This window comes from Fomitopsis serialis, assembly GCF_022376445.1.
Source record: "Fomitopsis serialis strain Sig1Antser10 chromosome Unknown B0H18scaffold_11, whole genome shotgun sequence".
Lineage (NCBI taxonomy): Eukaryota > Fungi > Basidiomycota > Agaricomycetes > Polyporales > Fomitopsidaceae > Fomitopsis > Fomitopsis serialis.
The window spans coordinates 278,484-302,925 of NW_025954971.1; the positions used below are offsets into that span (position 1 = coordinate 278,484).

The 24,442-nt window shown below is 58.8% G+C and overlaps 12 protein-coding genes across 12 annotated transcripts; 6 read left to right on the plus strand and 6 right to left on the minus strand.

The window, feature by feature from the left end:
- Positions 1-457: 457 nt before the first annotated feature.
- Positions 458-2,381, minus strand: B0H18DRAFT_904054 (NAD-binding protein). The gene is made up of 10 exons (XM_048041477.1): positions 2,252-2,381; positions 1,793-2,187; positions 1,697-1,742; positions 1,533-1,646; positions 1,451-1,477; positions 1,331-1,396; positions 1,200-1,268; positions 1,089-1,147; positions 925-1,024; positions 458-870 (listed from the first exon to the last, which is right to left on the minus strand). Exons 2-10 carry the CDS (start codon positions 2,060-2,062, stop codon positions 830-832), a joined length of 792 nt encoding a protein of 263 aa, XP_047897140.1. The 5' UTR covers positions 2,063-2,187; positions 2,252-2,381; the 3' UTR covers positions 458-829.
- Positions 2,382-3,476: 1,095 nt separating this feature from the next.
- On the plus strand, positions 3,477-5,117 carry B0H18DRAFT_929077 (NADP-dependent oxidoreductase domain-containing protein; the record flags this gene model as incomplete). Its single annotated transcript, XM_048041680.1, has 7 exons — positions 3,477-3,596; positions 3,662-3,747; positions 3,861-4,031; positions 4,086-4,142; positions 4,211-4,430; positions 4,503-4,709; positions 4,787-5,117. 7 exons carry the CDS (start codon positions 3,477-3,479, stop codon positions 4,979-4,981), a joined length of 1,056 nt encoding a protein of 351 aa, XP_047897141.1. The 3' UTR covers positions 4,982-5,117.
- A 125-nt stretch (positions 5,118-5,242) lies between these two features.
- On the plus strand, positions 5,243-6,358 carry B0H18DRAFT_904061 (uncharacterized protein; the record flags this gene model as incomplete). The annotated part of the gene is made up of 2 exons (XM_048041478.1): positions 5,243-5,730; positions 5,786-6,358. Coding segments are annotated over exons 1-2 (942 nt in total), but the record flags the coding sequence as incomplete, so codon positions are not given.
- A 441-nt stretch (positions 6,359-6,799) lies between these two features.
- Positions 6,800-8,576, minus strand: B0H18DRAFT_987382 (uncharacterized protein). Its single transcript, XM_048044839.1, has 5 exons — positions 8,498-8,576; positions 8,118-8,448; positions 7,425-8,058; positions 7,305-7,368; positions 6,800-7,246 (listed from the first exon to the last, which is right to left on the minus strand). Exons 2-5 carry the CDS (start codon positions 8,441-8,443, stop codon positions 7,197-7,199), a joined length of 1,074 nt encoding a protein of 357 aa, XP_047897143.1. The 5' UTR covers positions 8,444-8,448; positions 8,498-8,576; the 3' UTR covers positions 6,800-7,196.
- Positions 8,577-8,702: 126 nt separating this feature from the next.
- On the plus strand, positions 8,703-9,317 carry B0H18DRAFT_52418 (uncharacterized protein). Its single transcript, XM_048038452.1, has 2 exons — positions 8,703-8,757; positions 8,828-9,317. The coding sequence occupies exon 2, from the start codon at positions 8,845-8,847 to the stop codon at positions 9,181-9,183; it is 339 nt and encodes a 112-aa protein (XP_047897144.1). The 5' UTR covers positions 8,703-8,757; positions 8,828-8,844; the 3' UTR covers positions 9,184-9,317.
- Positions 9,190-10,006, plus strand: B0H18DRAFT_987389 (uncharacterized protein). The gene has a single exon (XM_048044840.1). It carries the CDS (start codon positions 9,452-9,454, stop codon positions 9,917-9,919), a length of 468 nt encoding a protein of 155 aa, XP_047897145.1. The 5' UTR covers positions 9,190-9,451; the 3' UTR covers positions 9,920-10,006.
- Positions 10,007-12,419, minus strand: B0H18DRAFT_987393 (cytochrome P450). The gene is made up of 11 exons (XM_048044841.1): positions 12,298-12,419; positions 11,914-12,247; positions 11,784-11,861; positions 11,456-11,720; positions 11,378-11,401; positions 11,255-11,329; positions 11,043-11,202; positions 10,739-10,986; positions 10,589-10,678; positions 10,494-10,536; positions 10,007-10,437 (listed from the first exon to the last, which is right to left on the minus strand). The coding sequence occupies exons 1-11, from the start codon at positions 12,358-12,360 to the stop codon at positions 10,180-10,182; spliced, it is 1,638 nt and encodes a 545-aa protein (XP_047897146.1). The 5' UTR covers positions 12,361-12,419; the 3' UTR covers positions 10,007-10,179.
- A 1,999-nt stretch (positions 12,420-14,418) lies between these two features.
- Positions 14,419-15,192, plus strand: B0H18DRAFT_987395 (uncharacterized protein; the record flags this gene model as incomplete). The annotated part of the gene is made up of 2 exons (XM_048044842.1): positions 14,419-14,790; positions 14,853-15,192. Coding segments are annotated over exons 1-2 (253 nt in total), but the record flags the coding sequence as incomplete, so codon positions are not given.
- Positions 15,193-15,477: 285 nt separating this feature from the next.
- On the plus strand, positions 15,478-17,015 carry B0H18DRAFT_987396 (uncharacterized protein). The gene is made up of 4 exons (XM_048044843.1): positions 15,478-15,857; positions 15,987-16,056; positions 16,088-16,416; positions 16,541-17,015. The coding sequence occupies exons 1-4, from the start codon at positions 15,682-15,684 to the stop codon at positions 16,878-16,880; spliced, it is 915 nt and encodes a 304-aa protein (XP_047897148.1). The 5' UTR covers positions 15,478-15,681; the 3' UTR covers positions 16,881-17,015.
- A 1,170-nt stretch (positions 17,016-18,185) lies between these two features.
- Positions 18,186-19,338, minus strand: B0H18DRAFT_987404 (uncharacterized protein). Its single transcript, XM_048044844.1, has one exon. It carries the CDS (start codon positions 18,949-18,951, stop codon positions 18,625-18,627), a length of 327 nt encoding a protein of 108 aa, XP_047897149.1. The 5' UTR covers positions 18,952-19,338; the 3' UTR covers positions 18,186-18,624.
- B0H18DRAFT_52560 (uncharacterized protein) lies at positions 19,049-20,324 on the minus strand. The gene has a single exon (XM_048038455.1). It carries the CDS (start codon positions 20,166-20,168, stop codon positions 19,098-19,100), a length of 1,071 nt encoding a protein of 356 aa, XP_047897150.1. The 5' UTR covers positions 20,169-20,324; the 3' UTR covers positions 19,049-19,097.
- A 702-nt stretch (positions 20,325-21,026) lies between these two features.
- B0H18DRAFT_52475 (uncharacterized protein) lies at positions 21,027-22,367 on the minus strand. The gene has a single exon (XM_048038453.1). The coding sequence runs from the start codon at positions 22,014-22,016 to the stop codon at positions 21,318-21,320; it is 699 nt and encodes a 232-aa protein (XP_047897151.1). The 5' UTR covers positions 22,017-22,367; the 3' UTR covers positions 21,027-21,317.
- Positions 22,368-24,442: the final 2,075 nt, after the last annotated feature.

Genomic DNA, 24,442 nt, shown 5'->3' on the forward strand with positions numbered 1-24,442 from the left:
ACGGACCACAGTGCCTCGGCTTCCACAATACCTGGAAGTAGTAAAGCACTTTGAGAGCTGTTGAGTGGAAGACGTGCGTACCTTTCGAAACCTTGCAAGGCCCAAGTCGGCGTTCGAGTGAATAGTAGCACGTACAGTACAATAAGTAGCAACCGTCATCTAAAACTAAAGGTGGATATAATATGGGTGTTGGTGAGTACTATGCATCAATCGTGGATGAATACGTCTGTATGCGCGTATCAGTCTTTGTAATCAGCGTTATAGGGCTCGTGTTGCAAGGGGAGATGGTCGAACTTCTCTGCCGGCGCGCGGCCAGTGCGCCGACCGGCCTGTAGTACGACCTCTGGGGGCTCTCTCGTGCTCGGCGGACCAGCATTGCCGTAATTCCAACTAAGAGCAGCAGCGCTGCACCCATAATGATGTATGAGTTGCGCATGAGAGCAGAGTACTGTAGTCGTCGGAAGACAACGACGACGATTGTACACATCGCCTACTACTATTTTCTCACTAGGATACACGTCATGCAGCGCGGGCTATAATGAAGTAATGAAGACTACGAAGACGCTCTCGTGCATCCCGTCACTCAAAGCTGACTGAGAGTCCACTAGGACAAGAACTTGAAGACTCGTCTTCGCCGGTAAGACAGCCCAACATCTCAGAGCGCACCTGACTTGAGGCGATGACGAATCTCTGGAACCAGTCGCAGGGGACGACTTGTATGTCAGAGGTTCGGTGTTGTAGAGAACGGTTGGAGGCCCGGCACCAGACCGCTTCAGGCTACTAGGTCACGACTATCACGACAATTGACATCAGGAATCAATGGCTGTCTTCAACTAAAGACGACACCTCCGTCCACGCCGATGGATTGCCCTAGTTATATGTGTGAACGACGACGACGCCTGTACACAAAAAGAAGCTACACACCTGTGATGAAGTAGGCCTCAGGCTTCGCCAGATATGACACCACACTGGCGACGGGATCACCGGACGACGAGTGAGGGCCGTCTGGAGGAATGCCACAAACCTTGAAGGAACCAGGCAGAGCGATGTTTATACGAGGTCGCAGCGGTAACACAGAAAGCACTCACGTGCTTAGTGTACGCTCCGGGGCTTCCGCCATATTGCTGATCGAGAGCACCGACGTCAGCTATTGGCAGCGTCAGCGAGGGGCAGACGGGTCGCGTCCTGGCATCCCTCACTCATTGGCGTCAAGATGACTCCGGGCGCATACGTGTTCACCGTGATGTTGTGGGGAGCAAGCTCGATGGCTGCGTACGTGACGCTCAGCGTTATGTAGAAGCATGCCAGTGACCGACCGGCAGGTGCTCACCAAGGCACTGCGTAAGGCCCCGAATCGCGAACTTCGTCGCAACATACGCGGAGCTATTGGGGCCACCTATCAGAGTTCGACTTCAGAACATCAAACTGCTCAATTATGTGCCGTTCGTACCTTTTTTCCCGAGAATAGACGACGCCCCTGAGAAACCGGTGAATTGGAACATGCGCACGCGAACACAGAAAATCGCATATACCGATGATTCTCCCCCCTTCGCCTTGGTCGATCATTTGACGAGCGGCGTACTTGTAGCAGAGCATCGTGCTAGCCAGGTTGCAGTCCATGCAGCGGTTCCAGTCCTTGAGGTCCACTATGAAGTGCAAGTTAGTCTTCCGCTCCGCATGTACCCGCCATACTCACTGTCAACAACGCTAGACACGAACCCTATCCCCGCATTCGCCACCATCTAATCATCGAGTCAGCGCATGCACCTAGCACCAGGGCCGTATAACTCACGACGTCGAGTCTCCCGAGGGTCTCCACAGTCTTGCCAACCATCCCTTTGACGGCGTCTTCATCCGAGACGTCGCCCACGAATGCCAGCACCTTGCGGCCCTTCGCCCGGATCTCGGCCGCAACCACCTCGAGCTCAGCGGCGTTGCGCGAGTTGATCGTGATGTCCAGACCGTCGTCGGCGAGCCGCAGCGCGATGTCGTGCCCGATGCCCTTCGAGGCACCCGTAACGATTGCGACTCGGGGGAGTTTGTGGTGCGCGGGTCCGTTCATGGCTTCGCGTCAATGGCTTGTGATGTTCAGAGCTAGTGAATTGACGTGTGGGAGCGTAACGGAGTGGAGCAGGATGACTCGAAGGGCAGTTATACGGACCACTTAACGCTCGAGATGCGACGAGCCTGAGCAACGATGTTCAGTGTCGAGTCATGTGCTCGTCTGAACCATATAGAGAAGTCTGCGAACCATAGAGATTTACACACCCAGGAGAAGAGCTTCAGATGCCTCCTTCCATCCGGTCGGACCGAAGCATACGAAACCTTGCATTTTGAGCGGGGATAGCAGACCAGCAACGCACGATAGGATTCACTGGCGCTAATATAACAGGATGAGCTGCGAAGTCGATGTGAATGAGTAGCACAGTCGCTGGAAGGTACCATAACAAAGGCATCAGCAAGGTATGGGGTTCATAGCTTGAGATACCCGACCGGAGAGCGAGCACATAGATTTTGCCGGAGCAGTGTCGATTGGAATTGCTGTCATCCTAAGCGAGGTGGCTTCAGTATCGTCAAGAATCAAAAAATAGACCAGGGGTCACAGTGCCTCGGCTGCCACGACACCTGCAAGTAATAGAGCGGCAATGGCAGTACATCGCCGATGGTAGTAGCACGCACAGTAGAGCTTTGGGCTGACTCGAGATTGCCGCACCACAGAGCCTGTGAGCCCGTACGAGTAACATGTCATGAACTGCAACTTGGCATTCTAGTGTGCAGTTACTATTAGCTTGCCTTTACATAACATCCAGACAGTCGATGGAGTGTGGCAGGCGCGTCGAGTCGCGCGCGGTCAGATCTACACGCATCTCGGAGATGACACCAATGGCTTATGTAACTCAGGCTCAGTGCTCCGAGTCCGAGGAGCTCGTCCGGGACATCTCTTTCAAGGTATTCATCCTTCCATCGCCCTGATTCTTGCTTGATAGATCATGGTCTTGCCGCGGTCACTTACTACATTCTATTCCGACAGCACATCCAACGGCCCCACAACTTGAAGTGCCTCCGGCGTCTTCCATCAACTCGCGCACGACGCGATCATGTCCGAAATGACCAGAGGACTTCGTTCAGTCGTACGGCGATTTTTCTTCTGCACAAACAAGGGGTGTCGCAAACCAAAAGGTCAGACACTGACTTGTGCAGCACAATACGACTCAGAGATCCCAGAGTTTTGTTTCAAGTCCAGGACTCCAAACGGCTCCTCCGCCGAACTCGGTGAGGATGTGGGTGGCATTGAATGGCCGCGTCGTCTTGCGTGAGCTAACTCCGCGATCATGACGTAGCCCACAGGCTACAGCGAAATATGGACATCAGACATTAGGCCTCGACATATATTAAGGGCTCGACCTACGTCTCTCGTGGTGTATCGACGCTCTTCAGCTCCTCCCAACTGATTACTACCTACCCTTGCTGCCAAAATGTCCCTCCCCACACGCAAAATAGGACAAGTCGCCGTCTCTGCACTGGGCTACGGGTGCATGGGCATCGCGGCCTTCTACGGGAAACCTCTCCCTGACGAGGATCGTCTAAAGGTGCGTGTTCTTCTCTGTCAGGGGCCCGCCGACTGTCTCGAGCTTACGCGATCACGCGATGCATGGACTAGGTCCTCGACGCGGTATACGCGTCCGGCTGTACGCTCTGGGACACGGCAGACGTGTATGCTGACTCAGAGGATCTTATTGGAAAGTGGTACGTACGAAACCTTACCGCAGGATTGTTCCATATATGCATGGTGTCTACCCTGCCAACCCTTCATTCTACCTCGCCGGACGCCCTTTGCTCACTTCCCGCCACATGCGCAGGTTGAAACGAACAGGGAAGCGTTCCGATATCTTCCTCGCAACCAAGTTCGGCATCCGCTCTGGTGTTCCTGGAAAGGCCTCGCATGGCGACCCCGCCTACGTCCGACTGTCGTGCGAGCGCTCTCTCAAGCGGCTCGGCGTAGACCAGATTGACTTGTACTACTTCCATCGGTATGTGGAGTCTGCGACACTTCGTTCGAAATTCTAAAAGTTCATGATGTGCAGCCCGGATCCGACCATACCTATCGAGAAGACTGTCGGCGCGATGGCTCAGCTAATCAGGTGCGCTCGTGCCTTATTCCTCGATGCTCGACTTACTCGTGCTCATGCTTCCGCTGTTAATGATACAGCGAAGGCAAAGTGAAGTACATAGGTCTTTCCGAATGCTCTGCCGAGACTCTCCGGCGCGCGCACGCCATCCACCCGATCGCCGCGCTGCAAGTCGAGTACTCACCGTTCACGCTCGATATCGAGGACGACAAAATCGGACTGCTCAAGACGGCGAGGGAGCTTGGCACGACCATCATCGCGTATAGCCCGCTTGGGCGTGGTCTACTGACCGGAAAATACGTAAGTCCTCCATCCTCGTATCCCTCCAATACGCCATCTAGTGCATCGCGCTTATCCACATCCTCTTCGCAGAAAGGCCCCGACGACTTCGACCCGGACGACTTCCGCAGGAAAATTCCACGCTACTCACAAGAGAACTTCCCCAACATCCTCAAGATCGCCTCCGGGCTCGGACAGATCGGCGCGCGCCACGGCGCGTCCGCGGGCCAGGTCGCGCTCGCGTGGCTCCTTGCTCAGGGCGAGGACGTCATCCCCATCCCTGGGACGACTAACATCAGCGTACGTGACCCCCTTCCCATCTCAGCCGCCTGTTCCTCAGCGTCATTTACGGTTGCTGATACGGCTGGTGCGCGCAGAGGCTCGACGAGAACCTGGGCGCGGCGAAGATCACGCTGACTCCTGAAGACGTCGAGGAGGTGCGCAAGGTTGCGGAAAGCGCAAATGCGACGCAGGGCCCACGGTACCCGCCGCTCCTTAACAGTGTCCTGTTCGCGGATACGCCCCCGCTCGAGGGGTGGGTGCCCCAGGAGCAGCCGAAGCCTGAGGCGTAGATATGAACCTGGTACAGGAGCGACGACGAGTTGTCGTTTGGAGAGCAGTGACATGCGATGTAAGTACTGTAACGGTTTTGTATTACGTCACGATCCCTCGACGCAGTGCACCCTCTCTCTGTGAGCCCTCGGACCTTGACGAAAGTGTTCAAGTAAGTGTGAGGAACAAGCGCTGGAGGAATGAGTTGCCATGGGTGGACAATGCATGCCACTGCGAGTGACGTGGCAGCGTGTATATGGTCCCGGCTTGACGGCGTTCATCTACCTTACTCTCAATCCACCAGATTGACTTCGTTGTCCTCTTTCTCTCCGGGTCTATCTGTATATCCATCGCAAAATCGGTGCCAGTGAGCACTGTCAAGGCCATCGATATCTCCGATGGATAACGCGGCCGTGGCGTATGTTTTGGGGGCCAGTCCAAGGAAACGACCTCGTGTAGACTCGGACCTCGACGCAGAGGAAGCAAAGGTGGCCGTGACGCGAACGGTGCCAATGCAAGACGAAATGATATGGTTCAAGGATGGGAATGTTACCCTGGAAGCCGGGGACATTGCATTTCGTGTGTACGGGGGGCTTCTAGCTCGCCACTCGGAGCCACTGGGCAAACTGATCGACGAGGCTCCTAAGTCGTGGCAGTGGCTGACGGGTCTGCCAGTGGGACTCTGGTCCCATTCCCGTTGTACGGTTCGGCTGGAGGACGCACCGGACGAAGTGCGCTGCTTGTTACGTATTCTCATTCTTGCGGATCCGTGAGTCCTTTGTCAAGATCATCCGTCCTCGTCTTGGTGACACTCTGACTCGCAGATTCTGTGGGATCTCCACACGCATGCCATTCTCTGATGTGGCCGCCCTCGTCCGACTTGGACACAAGTATGAAATCCAACACGTCCTCGAGGAGGGCCTGAGGCGCATGAAGTCGTGCTTCAGCGACTCCTTTGAGGTTTGGGACAAGGCGAGCAAATCGGGGGGAAACACTCTCATGAGCTTCTCGGAGGAGGATGCCATCGCTGCCGTGAACATTGCGCGTCTGACCGGCGCTACCAGCATGCTGCCCACCGCTATGTATAGCTGCTGTCAGCGTACCCCGGAGGTCATAACGAACGGGGTTCCCGGTCCCAACGGGAAGATTGAACGCCTCAGTCCTGAAGACGTGTTGATCTGCCTTGGCGCCCGCACGATCCTCTGTCACCACAATGTCATCGCCGCGATGAACATCTGGATACCGGAGCCAGAATGTGACGTCCACGGGGCAGAATGCATGTGCGTCAGGGTGATCAATGCAACCTCTGCCGGGCTCCGTACCTACGAAGACAGCGGACTCGCCCACCACGACGCGTTGCAGGATTGGACCGATACCATCGAGCATGTTGCCGCCGAGTGTTGCAACACGCATCTTGCAATGCTGAGGGAGAGAGCGTCCAGGGAGCGGCAGGCGTTGTGGGAGAGACTGCCCCCATTTTTGGCCTGCCGTTCACGCTTGTCACGCTGTAAGCACCTGCCTCGACGATACGACCCTTGGGTAGGTGAGGAATGTGCTGCTTTCTGTTCCTAGTCATTGAGTATGATCTTATTCGTTGCACACCATGTCAACGCATACAAGGATATGTACTGTACTGTATATACTAGGTGTTGAATGTATATGCAGGTCTTCCTCGACGCTGTGTATGTCTCAAAGCTGCTGGAATAGAAGCCACTGCCAATGGCGGTGTAGAGTCAGATCCACTAATGTCCGTCGCAACACAAGCTTGTGCTCACCCGCAGGAGCGTGCGCGGTGTACTGTGCGACGTGGAATAAACACCGCGACCAATCACATCCCGGATTGGTCCATTCGCACAAGCGGGCAGTGCTGGCAGTCAAGATATCATTGTGAATAGCAGACGATGTAGTAAAGTGAGGCATGATCATCTTTCCGCTGAAAGGTCACCGTCTGATGCATCGCTAGCAGACTCCTCGGGCGACTGTATCGACCCATCCTAGAGCGTCGTTGCCGTACGTCTGGGACGCGTCGAGAGAATCGCCGACGCGTCTTCGAGCCTGAGTTCTTGTGGCAGTGAATTTTCAGCGACTGAGCCTAGCATCGAGAGACGAGAGGCACGAGATAGTCCTTTCATAGTCTCATTATACCCTAAGCAGCATGACGTCACAGCGGGCTATTGAATATTGAATACTTACGCCGCCTGGCCATCTCTACACTTGCGTAGACATTCATAGCATCTATGATATAACAGGTACATCGGCTACACGTAACGGTTTCGTCGGTCTGTCTGTTGAAAGGATCAACAAGGGTCCATCACATAATGGGTCTGCTCCGATTGAACTCACCAATGCATGACCATCCGTCTGTCAATGTTCGAGTATGTAGCATCCGCCTCGGAGGTCGGACACTCTGACTCCCCAGTTCTCAATGCTGACACCCATGTATGATGGTAAAAGCATCCATACAGATGTGCGCATCTCCGTCTCTCTTTCATGGAGATCATCCAGACAATGTGAGCACGGCCTTCGGGGAGCATCGCCGTTCAAATCGTCGAAGGGGTCGTAATCTTCGAGGAACGCATCCCATGATGACAGAACATTGACCTCGTCACCATCAATTCGCTCGATAGCTTCCTCGCGCATATCCCGGATGGTACCACGGCACACCCTTGCAGTGGTGCAGCCTTCCGAGTCGGAGAAGCGATGAACAAATAATTCGTGGATGACCAGAGCTTGCTTGAAGGCTAGTTTGACCCTCCCATTAGAGCGTCGTAACAGGTTGTCCTTGCTCAGTGTCTCGAGAGTTCCATCCGAAAGAGACGCGCCTAGAAGGGCCTTGTCGTCTGGAAGCTGGCAGCAGGCGTATAGCGCTGAAGGTAAGATGGAAGGTGTGTTCGTGAGATCTGCCAGGTTGACAGCGATGATGGCTCGAGGGGTCCAATGATCCTGGGTGGCTAGGCCCGACGATACAAGTCCGGCGGGATAGAGCTTCTGGAGTTCCTGAATGGACACTCTCAGAAGGTTCTCCGCACCATATTTGTGAGCGAGGCGGATGCGATATGCGAGGTTGTTTAACTGAAGATCATCCTCTGGGATATATTTGTATGATTCAGCGGCATGAGCGGCGGATCATAAGATAGGAGGTCATGGTCTGTGCACCTCTTCTCACAAATAAGTGCGTTCAAGAACTCTTTGAAAGCGACGGCGGTGTCGGATAGGTGGACAACCGGGCACCCGAAGACGAGCTGACTGTCCGGTGGTTGCGGGATGGAGAAGAGATCACGAAATATCTCTGCTCGCTCAGCCAGTAGACCACGGTACACGCGGAATCCGATATTCCGTACGACCAGGATAACGGTCCCATCTTCGTACCAAATTTCTTCGTCGTTCTTGAAGTCCGTACTTTGTCGGTCGCGTAGATCGCCACGGTCATCCCATTCGGCCAGACGAGGCCTTTTCCGACCGGCGAGTTCCCCTTCAGACATGTGATCTGGCGGGATGTGAGACAAACTTAAACTACCAACACCATTACAGCATACCTGTTTGTCCGTTCGTATTCAATGCAGTTTGTGCGAGCACTACGAGGTGCGCGACCCTCCTCCTCAAGGGTGTCGGCAGGCGTCGGGCGGTGTAGTGTTGAGACTTGTCACGAATAACGCAATCATGTGCGTGTCTGTCACGCGTGCCGTGATCGGCGCGGGGCACAAAGGCTTGGCTCTCAGATCTCAGATCTCAGCGCTTCATCGACAACCTCAGCCACCGCAGCGTCACGATACTTAGGTGGATAGTAGAGTACTTGGTACGTTCCATCCCTTCTGTGTGTCCATCTTCGTCTTTGAGACTAATGACATCTTTCCTTGCGCTCTCAGACCAGTCATCCGTAAGAATGTCAAGTATTGTGCCCATCGCCGCAGGGTCCCGCCGATCTCGCAAACGCCCCCGTGCAGTTGAACTTGACGCGAGCTCCGTCGCCGACGTGAACGGTACAGACTTGGAGATCAACTTTAAGAAGGATGCCAACTTCTGGTACCCAGACGGAAGCGTTGTCCTACTCGCGCAGAACGTTGGCTTTAAGGTGTACAGAGGGCTTCTCGCAGAGCAGTCGGAAGTGTTCGCCGACCTCTTCACGCTTCCTCAACCACCTGAGGCACAGGCCCTCGAAGATTGCCCTCGGTGCACCTGTCTGACACGGCACAGAAGCTGCGGGCCCTACTGTCAGTCATGATTCATGGACGAAAGTGCATCTCCTCTTTTCATATCGCTCCGCTGATTTACTCCTCTAGGTACACTATCGACGACAGCGCCCACCTCGAGGAGATCGTGGCATAGGCTCGCATGAGCCATAAATATCACATTCAGGACCTGCTCGAAGACGCGATGCAGCGTCTCAAGCGGTTCTTCCCCAACCGTTTTGTCGACGTCTCGGACGACCCCAACACGGTGCAGCGGAAGCATGCCATCGCAGTGCTCAATCTCGCACGGCTGCACCGACGATGCTGCCGTCGGCACTCTACTACTGTTGTATGCTCGACAGTCGCATTCTCATGCGCGGGTCCCCTCGTTCCGATGGCATCGCCGACCGCCTGGCTCAGCGAGATGCGGTGCGGTGCTTTGAGGGGAAAACGAAGCTCGCAGGCCAATGGATGTTCTGTCTTTCGAGGATTTGCCGACCCACGATGGGCGAGGCGTGCAGGACACCGGACGTGTGCGGGCTGACGATCATCCGCCTTCACGACACACTCGCAATTGGAGAGGGGAGCGTGGGTAAGACCGACGCCCTCACGTCGTGGCGCACGGGCATGGATCGAGCGATGAGAGAGCACCGCGAGCTGTCGTACCTCTGCGCTGCGTGTCGTATGATGCTGTATAAGCGAGATATGGCTGAACGTCAACGGGTCTGGCGGGAGTTGCCGTCTTTCTTCGATTCGGTGCTCGCCGGCTGGGAGGGAATTGCTAGCTGATTGAGATGCTTGACAAGTGCAATGTGAGTTGTATGTATATATCCTGACTCGACTCGAGCCTCGAATGTTTTGTAGTAACGTCCCAACGTTTCATTAGGACAACAGTAGCTCATGTTATTCCTATGAATAACTATTTACATTATCTTCTACTACACTATGTTCACCTTACGTTCATCACAACATGTGACAATTGATCCTCTAAGTACATTCCTGCCGGTTTGACCAAGACAAGCAAGGCAATTCGAACCAAGCCGTCACAGTCAGTGACGCGGCGTAAGTACAACAAGTAGTGGCCCCCTAATGGTAACAAAGAGGTCGCGCAGGTCCTCTCTCCATCGCTCGGCATCGAATCCGTCCTTCAAGCGCAAGTCGAAAGCCCGCAGGACGTACACCAGGACCATGCGCATCTCGATGAGTGCCAACGGGCGCCCTACGCAATTGGCAGGGCCCGTCGAGAAGGGCATGAAGGCATCGGTGTTCAGTATGATGTTGGGGTTGTGGTCCTTTTCGATCCATCGCTCGGGCCAGAAGCGGTCTGGGTCGGGAGAAAATACCGTGGGTCGCGGTGGTAGACGTATGGCGGGGAGTACACTGCGGTGCCCTCTGATATGAAGATCCTGGGATGAACCGCATCAGAGTCTCAGTCACAAGGGATGTATAAGCACTCACTGTCTTCCGAGCATGTGGCCGCCGCTACCTTCGGTAGGCGCACGTTGTAGAGACGTCGCGCCCGGAGGGTGGAGCCGGAGCGTTTCGTTGCTATCCAATAGGGAGGCTATCAATCACGGCTCAACGACAACTGAGGGAAGCACTACAGACATGATGGCGTTCAAGTAAGGCAACTGCGCCATCTTCGCCGTATCCGTCGGTTCGCTTTCGTGGGGCGGGAAGGCCTCGTCAATCTCGACTTGCAAGCGCGCGTAACACGTCGGGTGCGAGGCCAGGAGACAGAATGCGGCGGTTAAGGCCACGGCAGTGGTGTCGGAGCCTGCTATGATAGCGGTGACCATGTTAGATATGAGGTATGGCACAGTAGGGCGTTGCTTCTCCAGACCGGCTTCGTCTGCCTAGGGGATGGTCTCAGTCGTTATCGTGGGTCTGTAAGGATTGCAGAATAGCTCACGAGGTGGTAAAAGAGATCGTCGTGTACGGAGCCTGCCTGGAGTCGCCGCAGCGTTTGTGTATAGGCGAACATCCCCAGGCCCTTCATCTGCTTCGCGACGAACGGAAGGTTCACGACTGCCCCAACACACCAAGGTATATGTTGGATCAATGCTGTTGGACTGAGGAAGATCGTTTATACCGCTTATGAGCTGGCAGCTGGAGATGACTCACTACAACCCAGATTCTACGGTATGCACCAAACCATTTTTGTCGCCCTCCGTGAGCAGCTCAAACGGTCCTCCGAAACTGCTTTCGGTTAGCAACACCACAAAATGATGTATTCTAAGGACTTACACAAAGTCACCCATGAAATCAAACCTAGATGTCCGACCGTCAGCCATACGAGGATGTACATCTGTCTAACGAACTTACGAGAAGAAGCTGAGCCACTGCGACAGATCGACCGCGTTCTCCTGCTGCGCATCAGCACTACAGCGTTTCTTGAGCTCATCCACCAGTTGGGACGCCAGGCGTATCACAGTGGGCTCATATCGCTTCACTGCGGAGCTTGTGAAGGCACGGTTCCACACGCGACGATTCTCCGCGTGCACCCCTTTGTCGCGAGCATTGATGAGGGTACCTTTCGGATGGGTATTCGCGGAACCTTTCTTCCCGCCGATCTGTCGCCCCTTCCAAACTGCAGCGAAAGGTGTGTCGTGGGGTGAACAACTTTGTACCATAACAGTGGAGTAGCACGTACGAGGTCCCTTGGGCATGCCATCCGGTCCCATGATATTGGGGAGAAGCTCTGCATCCACGATTGACAGCTCATTCGGACCTATGTGAAATTCAACGAATGCAGTACCGTCCACAAGACTCGTCGCTCGTACCTACACGGACTATGGAGCCGTACTTCCGGTGCATCCGAAGGAAGTAATGATGCTGCTTGCCGGTGGAGGCCACATAGACAAGAGTAAGTTTGGACAGCTTGCCAAGGAGCGGCCCGGGGTACTTGTATAGTGGGTGAAACGGCGAAAGACGGTAGGCAACAATGCAAGCCAGGATGATTCCATAGTGAACTGTGTAGGCAGTTAACACTGCAGCTACGGTCGAGCTCATTGGTGACCCAAGGAGGACTGCTGGTATAGCAGGTGTGAAACCGAGCAAAACGCTCAGCGACACAATGTCGGTGGGTTCATAATGCTTGAACCAAAGGTAGGTTACCTACGCCATGTCAGAGAAGGTCCAGCAGAGGTAATGAGGAAGTCACTCACTACGGCCAGCGCAGTAGTCATCGCAAGGCCGCTGTCTACAGACGTGGTGTTCACCAGCACCATCACCGCAAACGAAAGCTGCGAAGGTATGTACGTCGTGGTCTGCAGCTGAGTGAGACGCGTCAAATGCGAGAGCGGTGAGTTCGGACACCTCCTCCTTATCACGAAACCGGAACCGTGATAGGCCCGTAGCGGAGCGTTTCAACTCACCGCCACCTAGTACTAGTACGAGCGGTGCCGGTGATCTTCATGGACAGCCTTCTAGCAATGTATCTACGTCTTGGAGCGCCGACGCACGTTATCCGACTGTCGTAGGCCCACAAACGCCCGGCGGGCCAGAATGGAACGAGTGGGATCGTAGAGAAACACGCCGTCTGCAGCCCTCGCATTGTGCAGTTTCTATGCCAATCGGATGAGACAAGCTGGCCATCGCCTGAGAGCAGAAACTGGTAAGAGACGGCCTGCGTTTTACCCAGCGCGCGATGCGGTCTGGCCACGGTAACAACTGTCTACTATCAGATCTGAGACAGTACCACACAGTCTAAGTACAATAAGCGCGCGCTGCAATTTGAATGCGCGTGAGTTCACAACGCGGTCACGAGATCGATGCAGTCGTCGCGTTCAAATTTTAATTTCAGACTTGCTTCCTCCTCCTATGCATACCTAAACTTGCATGTCACGGCTTGCCTGAGCGAACCCATCTGGAGCCCTATTTTTTGTCGCTCTATCGTACGGTCACGCTTATCGCCACATTTTGCCTGACGCTGGGCGAGATCCTCAACTGATAAGTAGCTTGCTGCAAGCCTGCAATCAATGCGAACATCGACGATGGACTGAAGTTTTTGGGATACACATTGAGCTGCCATTTGGTCTTGATGGAAACTTGTATATGTATGATCTTGCGACCAGATCTCCTTCTACATCGGTGAGTGCGGTGACTATATGCGCTCTTCTGAGACATGAAGCTCACATGTTCCCGCTTGCTGTAGGACGACGGCACCCAAATTCCATAGCTTGCAGGATCTTATCCAGAACTGTTGTCTTTATGCCAGGAAATGTCGTCGAGGCGGCGGCAGTCGTTGGATAGTATCATAGTCACTATGATGATCACGGCAACAGTGGTACGCCTGGACATACTAGACGCGTGAACACCGTCTTCGTCTTTTAACCTCGACTCAATAGCAGACCTTTGGACAATTATCAACAGTATGCTGTTCTTCAGCGCCCGGCCAAATTGCACGAACAGCAGGTGTGGCTGCCATCGAAGTATTAGACCACTTCCACTTCGACAGTCGCAGAGCTTGGGCTTGCTTACTTGTAACTTACCAGTTGGCCAACTACAGGACCCGAGCAAGCGCCGGCACTGCTGGATTGGTGCGCTGAATGCTACAACAGCATTGGGTAACCGGACTGGGCAAGGTTTTGGCGTGTGCGTGCTCTAGTCTTGGGCTGTATGATGAGCATGCTATAGCAATCCACACGGTACGTCAATACATCGCATCCGGATCATCGCGAATTGAACTCCAGGAGCTCGAGGCGGCTTCTCTAGCTGGGCAAAATGTCGCACCCAAGGTGCCGCTCAGCGCAAACATTGCAATCCGTCGGTCCCCTGGTCTCCACCTCTTGTGTGAGCCTTTCTCATGTTAACATGCCCTCCTCGTCGTACCCGATAAATATCTGCTTATAGTGAGGTCGCCACGGCAGTTATATCATCATGCACTCAACTTCGTCGCATCGTACTCGTTTGAGTGGACAATGCACATGGAGCTCACGCAATACATGCAATCGGAAGGATCAATCATCAGGCTGTCTCGTACGATTTTACATCGTTCGACAACAGGCGACACTATCAAGCCAAGTGTTGAGGGCCTTCCTTTGACTTGGGACATGGACTCGGATCACATCCATCCATCTACGGGAGCCACGATCTTAAGGGAGCTTCGCACTGTCACCTTGCCACGAGGATAGCTTCTCGCTGTATCAACGGTGGCGAAACGACCTGATGTCTTTCGGTTGTGGAACAGCGGCTCCCCGCAAGCTCCTCGACACTTACATAGGGGAATGTTTATACATCAACACTTTTGATTGCCAACTGAAGCCATATCCAAAAGGCTCTAAGACGGGTGCGTGTTCCTCGATTACGAGTATGTGACTAACCACATACCCAAATATCTCGTCCGTTCGCACAAGTACAGCTTCTTCGACACTCTTCGGTAACCGCGAGCGGTAGCGCTGAAGCCTAGAGCAACGTGTTAAAGCCCTTTCACGTACCCACTGGCAGGCAAGTATATCGCTAGGCGACCGCAAGTGCCTTGATGGGCTTTGTCAAAAATACGTACGGCAGTCCGTGGTCTCCTTCCGGCGTGGACACAACGTCCTTCCCCATCTCCGTACAGACGTTCACCATCCCAGCGACGCCTCCCGTGCGTCAGCCGTCAGCGACATCCATACGCCGACAGGCGTCCAAAACTCACACCGCAGCTGGCAGGACTCCTATCGCGGTACGATCACCTCCTCATCCTAGCCCGGCAGTTATCTGATTGATCCCTATTCACCATTGGCGTCCGTGCGATGGACGCGCGAGCATTGCGGCTCCGAGAGCTACGCCCGTATATGGAGATTGATCCCCCGGTCTAAGATGCACTGGACGCGGCGGCCGGGCTCGCTATAGAAGTTTGGATCTTAACCTTGTCAAGAGATCTGTACCGTGGCTGCCAGTGAGCAGCCACGCATGGACCTTGTACAAACCTTCAAGTTGTATTGGTGAAGATGGCCGTCCATGGATTCTCGAGCACACTAACCCAACGCTGGCCGGCGTACATCCGGGGTCGTCATTCCGGTTACTCTACCGGTCTCGTCCCAGGCTTTGAATCTCCGGGGCGCAAAAACAGCAACGTGCTGACATAGAGGGGTCATTGGTCGGCTCCTGCCCCTTGGAGCCGTCATAGCCGCTTACAATCGACCGCGCTGCCTCCTCCAAGTCCTTTCTCCTACCTTCTCCCTTTTCACGCCGCGCCAAGCTCACGTACGCTGCCAAATCCAGCCGCCGCCTCGCCGGGCAGTCGCACTCTGTCTCCAGCAGCAAGAGCACTGCCGATCTCTGTCATAGGCTCGGTGCCAAGCTCGCTGACATTAGTGGCTTCGAATGGCACCCGGAACGCAGGCCCGCAGCGTCGCGCCCCTACTGCCCTCAAACCACGCCAACCGCCGCCGAAGAAAGTCCGTGTCTACGAAACGCCCGCGGCTCCACATTTTCGCAGCGCAACTCAGGCGCAACTGGTCCAGAGTCTGCACGCCCGCTGCGAACGGCAGCGGCTTCGCAGGCGTCTGCGGGCCCTGAGGCCTGAGGCCTGAGCTGCATCTCTCCCGCGTTCCTCAGCGGCCATGCGATGCGGGGAAGATGGCGTCTCCGCTGACGTACAGGGCCATCCCCGGCTACCCCTTACCAGCTTGCGCCCCTCCGTGAGGCCCGGAGAGGACGTTCGCGACGGGTCGTGCTCAGGAGAGCTGTCGCCGCCAGGTTATCGCGGCCAGCAATGTCGGCTCATGAGCTCATCAATGTATTTTCATTGTCGGCACGCATCCGCGCACCCGCCGTGTCCGGGCGAAACAATAGGCGATAGTAGTTATGATGTATGATGACGGTGCGGCCGTACTGTTATTGCCTCCTTACTACTCTCCGAGTCGAGTCTGAATCTGATCAACACAAGCGCATGCCCAGGGCCACAGTGCCCGCTTCGCCCAGCTCCGGGCAGCGCAGTCCAATCCCGTCGAACCCCACCCAGCCCAGATTCGTCGACCACCTCCCCTATGGATCCCTCTCCCTGTCACATCTAGCCTCCCGGCCTCCGCAGGCCCTCGTAAGCCCCTCTCCACCCACTGGCAGGACACACCCAGCCCGAAGCCGTGCTTCCGAGGGCGTCCTGTGCGACCGGACGTAAGCACGCATCCACACCCGCGTCGCCGTCCAATCCGCCCAGCCCCCACGCTGCTTCTGGGCTGCGCGAAGCACCCGCAGCCCGGCCGCCCCTGGTTCCCCGCATCCACTACCCACTCTGTTGATCGCACGCCCCGCATCCATCGCGCTACTTATCGCCATCGATCGCGGGGTAGCCTGGGGTACGCCGGCCGTGATTCGCCGGTGCGTGCGTCTGTGACGGGAAGAGATTGGAGGACGCGCGAGACGCAGAGGCGAGCGACGGCGGGCCTGGCATGAGAATGAGAGACTTCGGAGACGTGCCAGGGGCCGCGCGCCGCGGCCGGCCACTAGCGCGCCCCGCACCCCGCACCCCGCATGCTCTTCGGCCCCCCGTTCCTGTCGACGTTCGGGTGCCAGTGACTTAGCTCTGTACCTCCCGCGGGCTGCGTCCTGCAGGCTGCCAGCGTCCTGCAGGGCTAGCCCCGCAACGCCGGCTCCATCATACTCTCGCCCCACCGACGGCCTGATGGGAGGGGACGCATTTGGGCGGCATGAGAACGCACGCACGGATCCAGTGCGCCCGGCCTTTGGTAAGCTGCTCTTATGTAGCACATACGTACTGCATCCCGATCGCGCACGGTATGACGCCGCGGAGGGAGGGTAAACCGTTCCCCCCGTCCAGGCTACCGAAGCGACCGAGAGTGAGAGCGCGCGCGATCTCTGCCGCAAACGTGGCTGGCTCACGACACACGGACACGCACGAACCACCGACCTTCATAGAGACGCGCTGACCATAGACGACCGGTGCTCAGAACTGTATGCCATACCATGCAAGTGAGTGCCAGCGTGAGTAGCGATACTGTACAAGTGCAGAGTGTTCACACACACCCCCATACGCGAGTCGAGTCGAGACAGACGGGTACGTACGACGGAGAGTATAAAACGAGCAGCCGGGATCCAAAGGCCTATCTTACAGTGCAACTTCGACAACGATGATGGAGAGAGAGAGAGATGGGAGACGAGATAGACGAGACAACGAGACGCAGGAAGGGAAGGGAACATGTGCGGTGTGGGGGGAAGCTGGGGCTGAAGGCGCAAGGGAATAATGACACGAAAAGCGCAGCATTAAGCGTAGTCAGTAAGCCGTCTCGTCTCGGAGCAGCGAGCAAGAATCGCCAGATGGATGGATGGATGGGGGGCAGAACCGGACGTGTATGCGCCGCGGTCTTTTGCGAGGCACGGCGCAGCATAAGTCAAGAGGAGCGGGCGATGATACAACCAGCCGCCGGCGAGATTAGAGCGGCGGTACGGAGACGTGGGATGGACGTGGGGCAGCAGGGAAATGCGAGGGTCGGGCGTAACGCGGGCGTGAACGAACGTGCAGTAGACAAGTCGGGCGAGCGGAGCGTCTTGCGGGTGCGCACATCGAGGGAGCGTGAAGGCGTGGGGCGGGGGGCGAAGGTCGTGGGCCGTTGCGGGTCGTCACAGAGCGAAAAAATAATACAGAGCTTTAGCAGGGGTCGAGAGGAGGCAGTAAGGGTGGCTGCGGCGCGCGCACAACGCACGTCGCCCGTATTTTTGCGAGTAGTCGGGTCTTCACCGCGCCCAGCGTCATGACGTCTCCATCTCGCCGCCCTCCTCCATCTTCACCCGCTCCTTCCTGCCCGCCGGCCGCCCGTCCCGTCCTTTCCGCCCGCGCACCTCCTCCTCGCGCTCGTCCGCCTCCTCCGCATCGTCCTCGCCCATCGCGCTCGGGCTGCTCTTCTCGTCCTGCATGTCCGCGTCCATGTCGTCGTCCATGTCCATCTCCTCCACGCTCGCCAACTCCCCGCGCGCGAACCGCTTCCTCTTGCCCATCACGGACGCGTGCGCCGAGGGCGAGGGCGAGCCGAAGAGCGTGAAGCCCTCCCCGACCTCCTCGTGCAGCACGAGTGCGCCGTCGTCCTGGTCGGCTGACGGGGCGGACCCTGAGGCGGAGGGCGAGCGGAAGGCTGGAGCTGCTGCTCGAGGTCGCGGTTGCGCGAGGCCTGGGCGGAAACGAGTTGCTGGAGGTACCTGGGTGCGAAACACGCATCAGCATTCGGTTCTCCATGTGTGTGACACGAGGATCAAGTGAGAAAAAGGTCGCCCCGCCACGGAACGAAACTCGAAGGAAAACACTCACCGAATATACTCGACGCTCTTCCTCAAGATCATCCCCTTATTCGCCTTCACGCCCCCCGCCCCGCCATCCGGCCCGTCCTTATCATCCGGCTCCGCGCTCCCGTCCTTCTCCTCCTTCTTCGCCCCGCCCGCGCTCCCATTCGTCGCAGCGGGAGTGGCGGCGGCGGCGGCACCAGGCGCAGAGCCCCCCGTGATCGCGCCAAACAGGAGGTCGTCCGACGACGCAGAGAGCGACGCGGGCATCGTCAGCGTCGCTGCCGTCCCAGAAGCCGAGGGCACATCAAAACAAGGAAAACACACAGACGCAAATTAGCTTCTTCGCACAACCGCAGCGCGCACAGATCGGACGCACCATTCGGATCCAAGAGACACTCCGGGATCAGCGTCGCGAGCTCGCTGATCTTCTCGTTGATGTTGTCCCGCCGCCGCCGCTCCACCGCGTTGTGGCTCTCCCTCCGGCGGCGCCGCTTCTCGTTCGCGATCAGCGCCTGCTTCGACGCGAGGTCCGCACCCGGCGGGCTCTCCCCGGGCGCGCCGTTCAGCGCGGGCAGGGTCAGCGACTTCCCCAGCATCCCCGCCGCGGACACGTCCTTCGGCGACACGCCGAGCCCGCCGTGGTTCGCGGGCAGCGACGACGCGCCCGTGAACGCCGAGAAGCCGCCTGCGCCGTCGCAGAGCCGTCAGCACGCGTTACCACCCAACATACAGCTCGAGAGACTCACCATGCACGGAGTCCGGCGTGGGCAGGCTGAACTCGCCCTGGCCCCCGGGCACGAACCACCCGCTGCCATGGAGGCCGAGCGGGCTCGCGGGGCCGCGGGCGCTCCCCGGGCCCATCCCGTTCATCCCGCCGAGGCTGTTCCCGGGGATGATCAGCGGCTGCGTGTGGCCGCGGTGGAGCGGCGGCGGGCTCACGGAGCTGACGCTGCCGCGCTTCGCGCGCGTGCGGCGGGCGGGGCCGCCGTTGGTCGAGGGCGGCTCGCCCTGGCCCTGCGCCTGGCGCGTGGTCGAGCGCGAGCGCGAGCGCGAGAACTCGGTGGGGGAGGCGACGGAGACGGGGAGGGCGTCTGGCGCGTGCCCGCGGGGTGGAAAGGAGGTCGCCGTTGCCGTTGGGGGTGAAGGAGAGGTGGGAGGAGAAGGAGGAGGGCTCGGCGCCGAGGAGTGGGCGAGGTTCTGGTTGTGCTGGGTGTGGTTGTGCTGGGGGTGGTTGAGGGAGAAGGGCGAGTGCGGCGCGGGGGCGGGGGGCGGCTCGTAGCGCATGGAGGAGCCGAGCGCGGGGAGGGTGCTGTTGAAGTTGGTGTGGGCGAACTCGGGCTGCTGCGCGGCGTTCTGGGGGCGTTGCCGAGGGAGAAGGGCGACTGGGGGTGGAAGGAGTGCGCGTGGTTGTGCGCGTGCGCGGAGTGGTGCTGGTGGGAGGTGGGCGCGGAGATGTCGAAGATGTTGTGCGTGGGCGGGCGGTAGTCCTCGTACGCGCCGTTCTGGGCGCCGTTGCCGTTCTGGGTGGAGCGCTCGCTGGACTGGTGGTCGTTGTGGATGAGGCTGGCGAGCTCGTCGGTGAAGTCCATGCTGGCTGCGGTGTCTGCGGAGGCGGGGAACTTGCGGAAGGAGTCGGGGATGGAGAGGAAGGGGGGGAGGAAGAGGTTGTTGGGGTCGAAGTTGACGGCAGCGTTGCTAGGGGTGCCATTGCTGGAGGGGGGGACGGGGGGTTGTGGGAGGGGGACGGGAGGTGGAAGCCCTCCTGGCGGGAGAGGACCTGGGGCTTGTAGGAGGGGAAGAAGGCGGAGGACATGGTGGCTGGGAGTGGACTCTGCTGCCTGGGTGTGCGGGGCAGCGAGCGTGAAAGCGGATCGGGATGCGGCCACGCTGCTTATATCACGCCCCGCGCGATCGGCCCCCACAACACACACAAACACAAACACCCCAATACATTCCCCGCATCTCCCCCGGCGTCCCCCGCCGCGTCTGATCCCCCGCACCCCCGCGCCGCCCGCGCCCGCGCCGGCCTCCGCCGCGCCGCGCCCAGCTGCACCCCGCAGCCCCCGCACACCGGCCGGGGAGCCCCAGAAACGGAGACATCAAACGCATCGGCCGGCTCAACTCTCACGCCCGCCGGCCTCCTCGCCCTGACGTAAAGACTAAAGTCCGCGTCCGCGCCCGTCCTTGGCGCCCGCCCGCGACTGGCGTCGGACGCGTCTGCCTCGACGCCGCCCGTCTCTGCGCTTGACGCTCGCCGCCAGACGCCGTCCGCACGTCCGGCCCGCTCCTGCATCGCACCATCCCTGCTCCTTCGTCGAGGCGATGCCCGCGCCCGCTCTCCCTGGCACGCACGCGCGATCGCCTCCCGTCCGAGGACGCCTGCCCGCGGAGAGGATCCCCTCGGCCCCAGTACCCACGCAGCGGGGCGATCGTGCGGCACGCTATCAGACCCTGCCTGCACATGGAACAGCCGCACCAGAACGCACCCGTCCTCCGTACGCACACAACGGCCCCCCGCGGACGGTCGCGCACAGATAGCATAGCGCGCTGCGTCCATCCTCGTACCCTCCCCGTCCTTCTCCTCGCTATCCTTGTCCACCCTCCCTATCTTCACCTGCGCTATCCCTGTCGACCTCCCCGTTCCCTCCCAGGCCCCCTCTCGCCCCTCCTCCCCGCCCCTCTCGTTCGCCCGCATCCGCTCGACGCCCCGCCCCACCTCCCCAGCCCAATTACGCGCCCCACGACGCCCGACGCCCGATCGCGCAATTAACGACCCATCACGTACCGCGCATGACGCCCCGCGCCCCCGCCCTCGCGCACTGATGATCTCGATCGCCCGCCCCTAACTCGCTGCGGCCTTAGGCTCCGCGAGGGGGCGCCGGCTCTTCGCTCTGCCCCTCGCGACGGTCGAGACGCTCCCTCGACGCCTCCTCTCCCCCCACGACGACCCGCCACGTCACCCCTACCACCGACCGCCGAGCATCCCCAGCGCCCTGCCCAGTGCCCCAAGTCCGCACTGCCCGCAGCCAGAAGGAACCTCGGCCGTCCCGCGCCGGAGGAGAAGACGAGACGAACTCGCACACGGCACAGACGAGTCCAAGTCCGCATTACCAGCATCGACATCGCCGTCGCCTCGGAAGCTCGCCTCGGGGGAATCCACCCACACCCCCCTGCTCGACTCAGAAGCCACTCTAGATCTCCCGCTATCTCGGCGGGAGATACGCTCTGCGCAGAGTCTATCGCCTTCGCTTCGCTGACGCCTGCCAGTGTCTGCGTTGGGCTTCGAGACTCGGGTTGGCGCTGGCGCGGGCTGGGTCTGGGGAGAGGTTGGGAGAGGGATCCAGACCGAAAGCGCTGATGCGTGATTGGCTCGGGCGGGCGGGCCGCGTGCCGGCGCGCGCTCAGCCGTCCTTCTGGCGTTGGGAGACACCGTGCGCTCGCTCTCGCTCTGACTGGCTCTGAGTCTGGCTCGGGTGCTCTGGCTTTGGCTGCGTGCGTGCATGGACCCGTACGCGTTGTACTCAGGAGGACGCCGCACTCCAGCAGTGTCCAGCGCGCCGCGTTCTCCGCGCACACGGATGTGGACCTCACCACGACTGCGCTCCCTATGGGCGGCTATGAACTTACGCTGGACGCCTCGCTCGAACCTTCGGTGCCGCATGATGGCTGCCAGTGCGGAGTAAGCTGGGATCGCGGGGAAGACGCAGACTGACTGGGAGCGCCACCACGGGCCTGTCTCGCTGCAACTCAAGCGACTGTGCTGCTCTGCTCTGCTCTGTTCTGGTGCCTGCGCGGGGTCCCTGGGCTCCTGCAATCAGCGCGCTATGGACGGCTTCGCGAGGAACGGTAACTATGTACACATGCAGTAGGAGACGCTCTCTGGTGGCCGCAACGGGCGACTGCTGGATGCGTGTCGACGCCGGGGCGGTTCTGGCTCTCTGCGCTTTGTATGACGACCCGGGGCGGCCCCGCCTCGCGTGTGTAGTCCGAGTCTGTCGGTTCATACGCAATGAAAGATGCGTCTCGGTCTTGGACTCAGACTGGGGACGGGGACTCGGAGTGCGTTCTGGCGATGCTCCTTCGGCCGCTGGTGCAGGCGCTTCGCGGTCGAGGCTTACCCGCCTGGTCGTGCGCAGACTCACGATCGAACTGGGAGCGGCCGGTACGCCCGACGTCCTGCGGGATCCCTGCCTCCCTGCTGTCAAGCCTGCCTTGCTGCTGTCAAGAAGACGTCGTGGCGTCGATGGTGTCCTTGTCTTTCGGCCGCGCTCTGGGATGGGCCACACAACTGTGCGGATCACGGATCATGGACAGACGACGGGCGGACGTCGAACATGATGCATGAACGGCGGTCTGTGATCAATGATCAATGATCATTCGTGTCCTGGGGCTGCGCGCGCTGGTGCGATTGCCGAGACAGCGATTGCGCTGATACATAGTGCGCGTCGGACGCGCGCGCGGCGCGGAGCGCGCAGCTCGGTATGTCCGGTGCACGGAGCTGCTGGATGCAGTGCGGAGGGGTCGTGCGCCCCGCTGCAATGGTCGTGCGCCGTTCGGGAATCGTGGATGTGCCGGCTTACTGTGCGGTGTGCTGGGGAGGAGGGCCCGAGGCTCGAGGGCACGTATGAATCTAGGACGTGGGACACGGAATGTAGAGTATGCCTCACGTATGTCTTTGCTCGAGACCGCTCTGCATCGTACGTGCGCATTGCGCCTGCATTATGCATTACAGAAAGACACAATCGGCACTTAGCCCGGTGCCGCAATCCTGTTGAACTCATGCTGGCACGCCGCCTCAGTTCGACGCGCAACAGCGCGCGCCTCGAACTGCGAGGCCTGCATACTTCGGGACGCCACAACCGTTACTACATACAGCGCGGCACGGCACAGCGCAAGGTTGGGCCTGCTCCAGGCGCGCGCTCGCGTCGAAGTCAAATTCGAGCTTTCATCTCGGTTGGTGGGAGTGGGTTCAATGAAGGCCCCGGGAGCAGTCCGTGTGTCACTGTGATTCCGATCGGAGGGTAGTGATGGAGGACGCTGGCGGATGGAAGTACGGTGTGACGGGGTCGACGGCTTGTGGTGGGTGTGCTTGCGGAGGAGCGCGTGTGGGCGACGGGTTCGTTGAGTCCGCGGATGGCTTCTGTCGGCGCCGCTGACACCCTTCCGCGTCCTACTGCGTTGGTAGGATGGCCGAAAGCTGTCTGAGTCGACGGGTGCGCGCGAGGCAACTTGCTCTACCCCGTCAGTGCTTTGACGCGCGGCCGGTACGAGTGTCCGCGTTCCCAGGGCCACCGATGTCAGCCCCGCATGGCCGCGGACGGAAAGGTAAATGGCACGAACAATGATGATATGACATGACTCGGAGAGTCGACATAGTCCCAGTGACAAAACGCGTCCGGGTTCCGTGGTCCGCAGCGATGGCGGTGCATCGGGCGTGAGCTGCATGTCCTCGCCGACGTCATCCTCCCCGTCCTTCGACTCCAGAACCCCAGCCTTACGAGAGACGAAGACGAAGATCCAGGGAGCCGGCGAGGTTGCATCATCGATTATGCGTGTGTGCGCAGGTCGTGGCTGCGCGCGGTCGCCTTCGGCGGGGTGTGGGGCGGCACGTACATAACCGCAGGCCGCCTCGCAAGATCCGGATGGACGGGATCCTGGGATGGGATGCGGCGTGGCTCACAGATGTACAGCCTGCTACTAATGAGAGGGGTGACGTCGGTGGCTTCGTGGGATTGCGAGGCCCGTGATTGGGCGCGGGAGGATCGCACTATCCGGGTCGACGTCTGTGATTCTCCTTGTGTCCTGGGGTCTCTACGGGTGAGCCTTCTCCTCGGTGCGGCGTGCGCGGATTGGGAGGATGTAGAGGGTGGCCCATCTTGCCATATGCGGCGGCGGAGTGGCTCCGGACGAGTTTGGACTTGTGGCGTTTGACTCTGGCTTCCAATGCGGGGCAGGAACGATCAGTGATGCCGCGCCCGTGTGGGGTAAGCACGGCGCCCAGCCTCAGCACCGCAAGACGCACCTTCATTGCGCCGTGCGGCCAGAACTCTGCCGTGTCTGTGGTCAAGACCACCTTCGAGCCCTGTT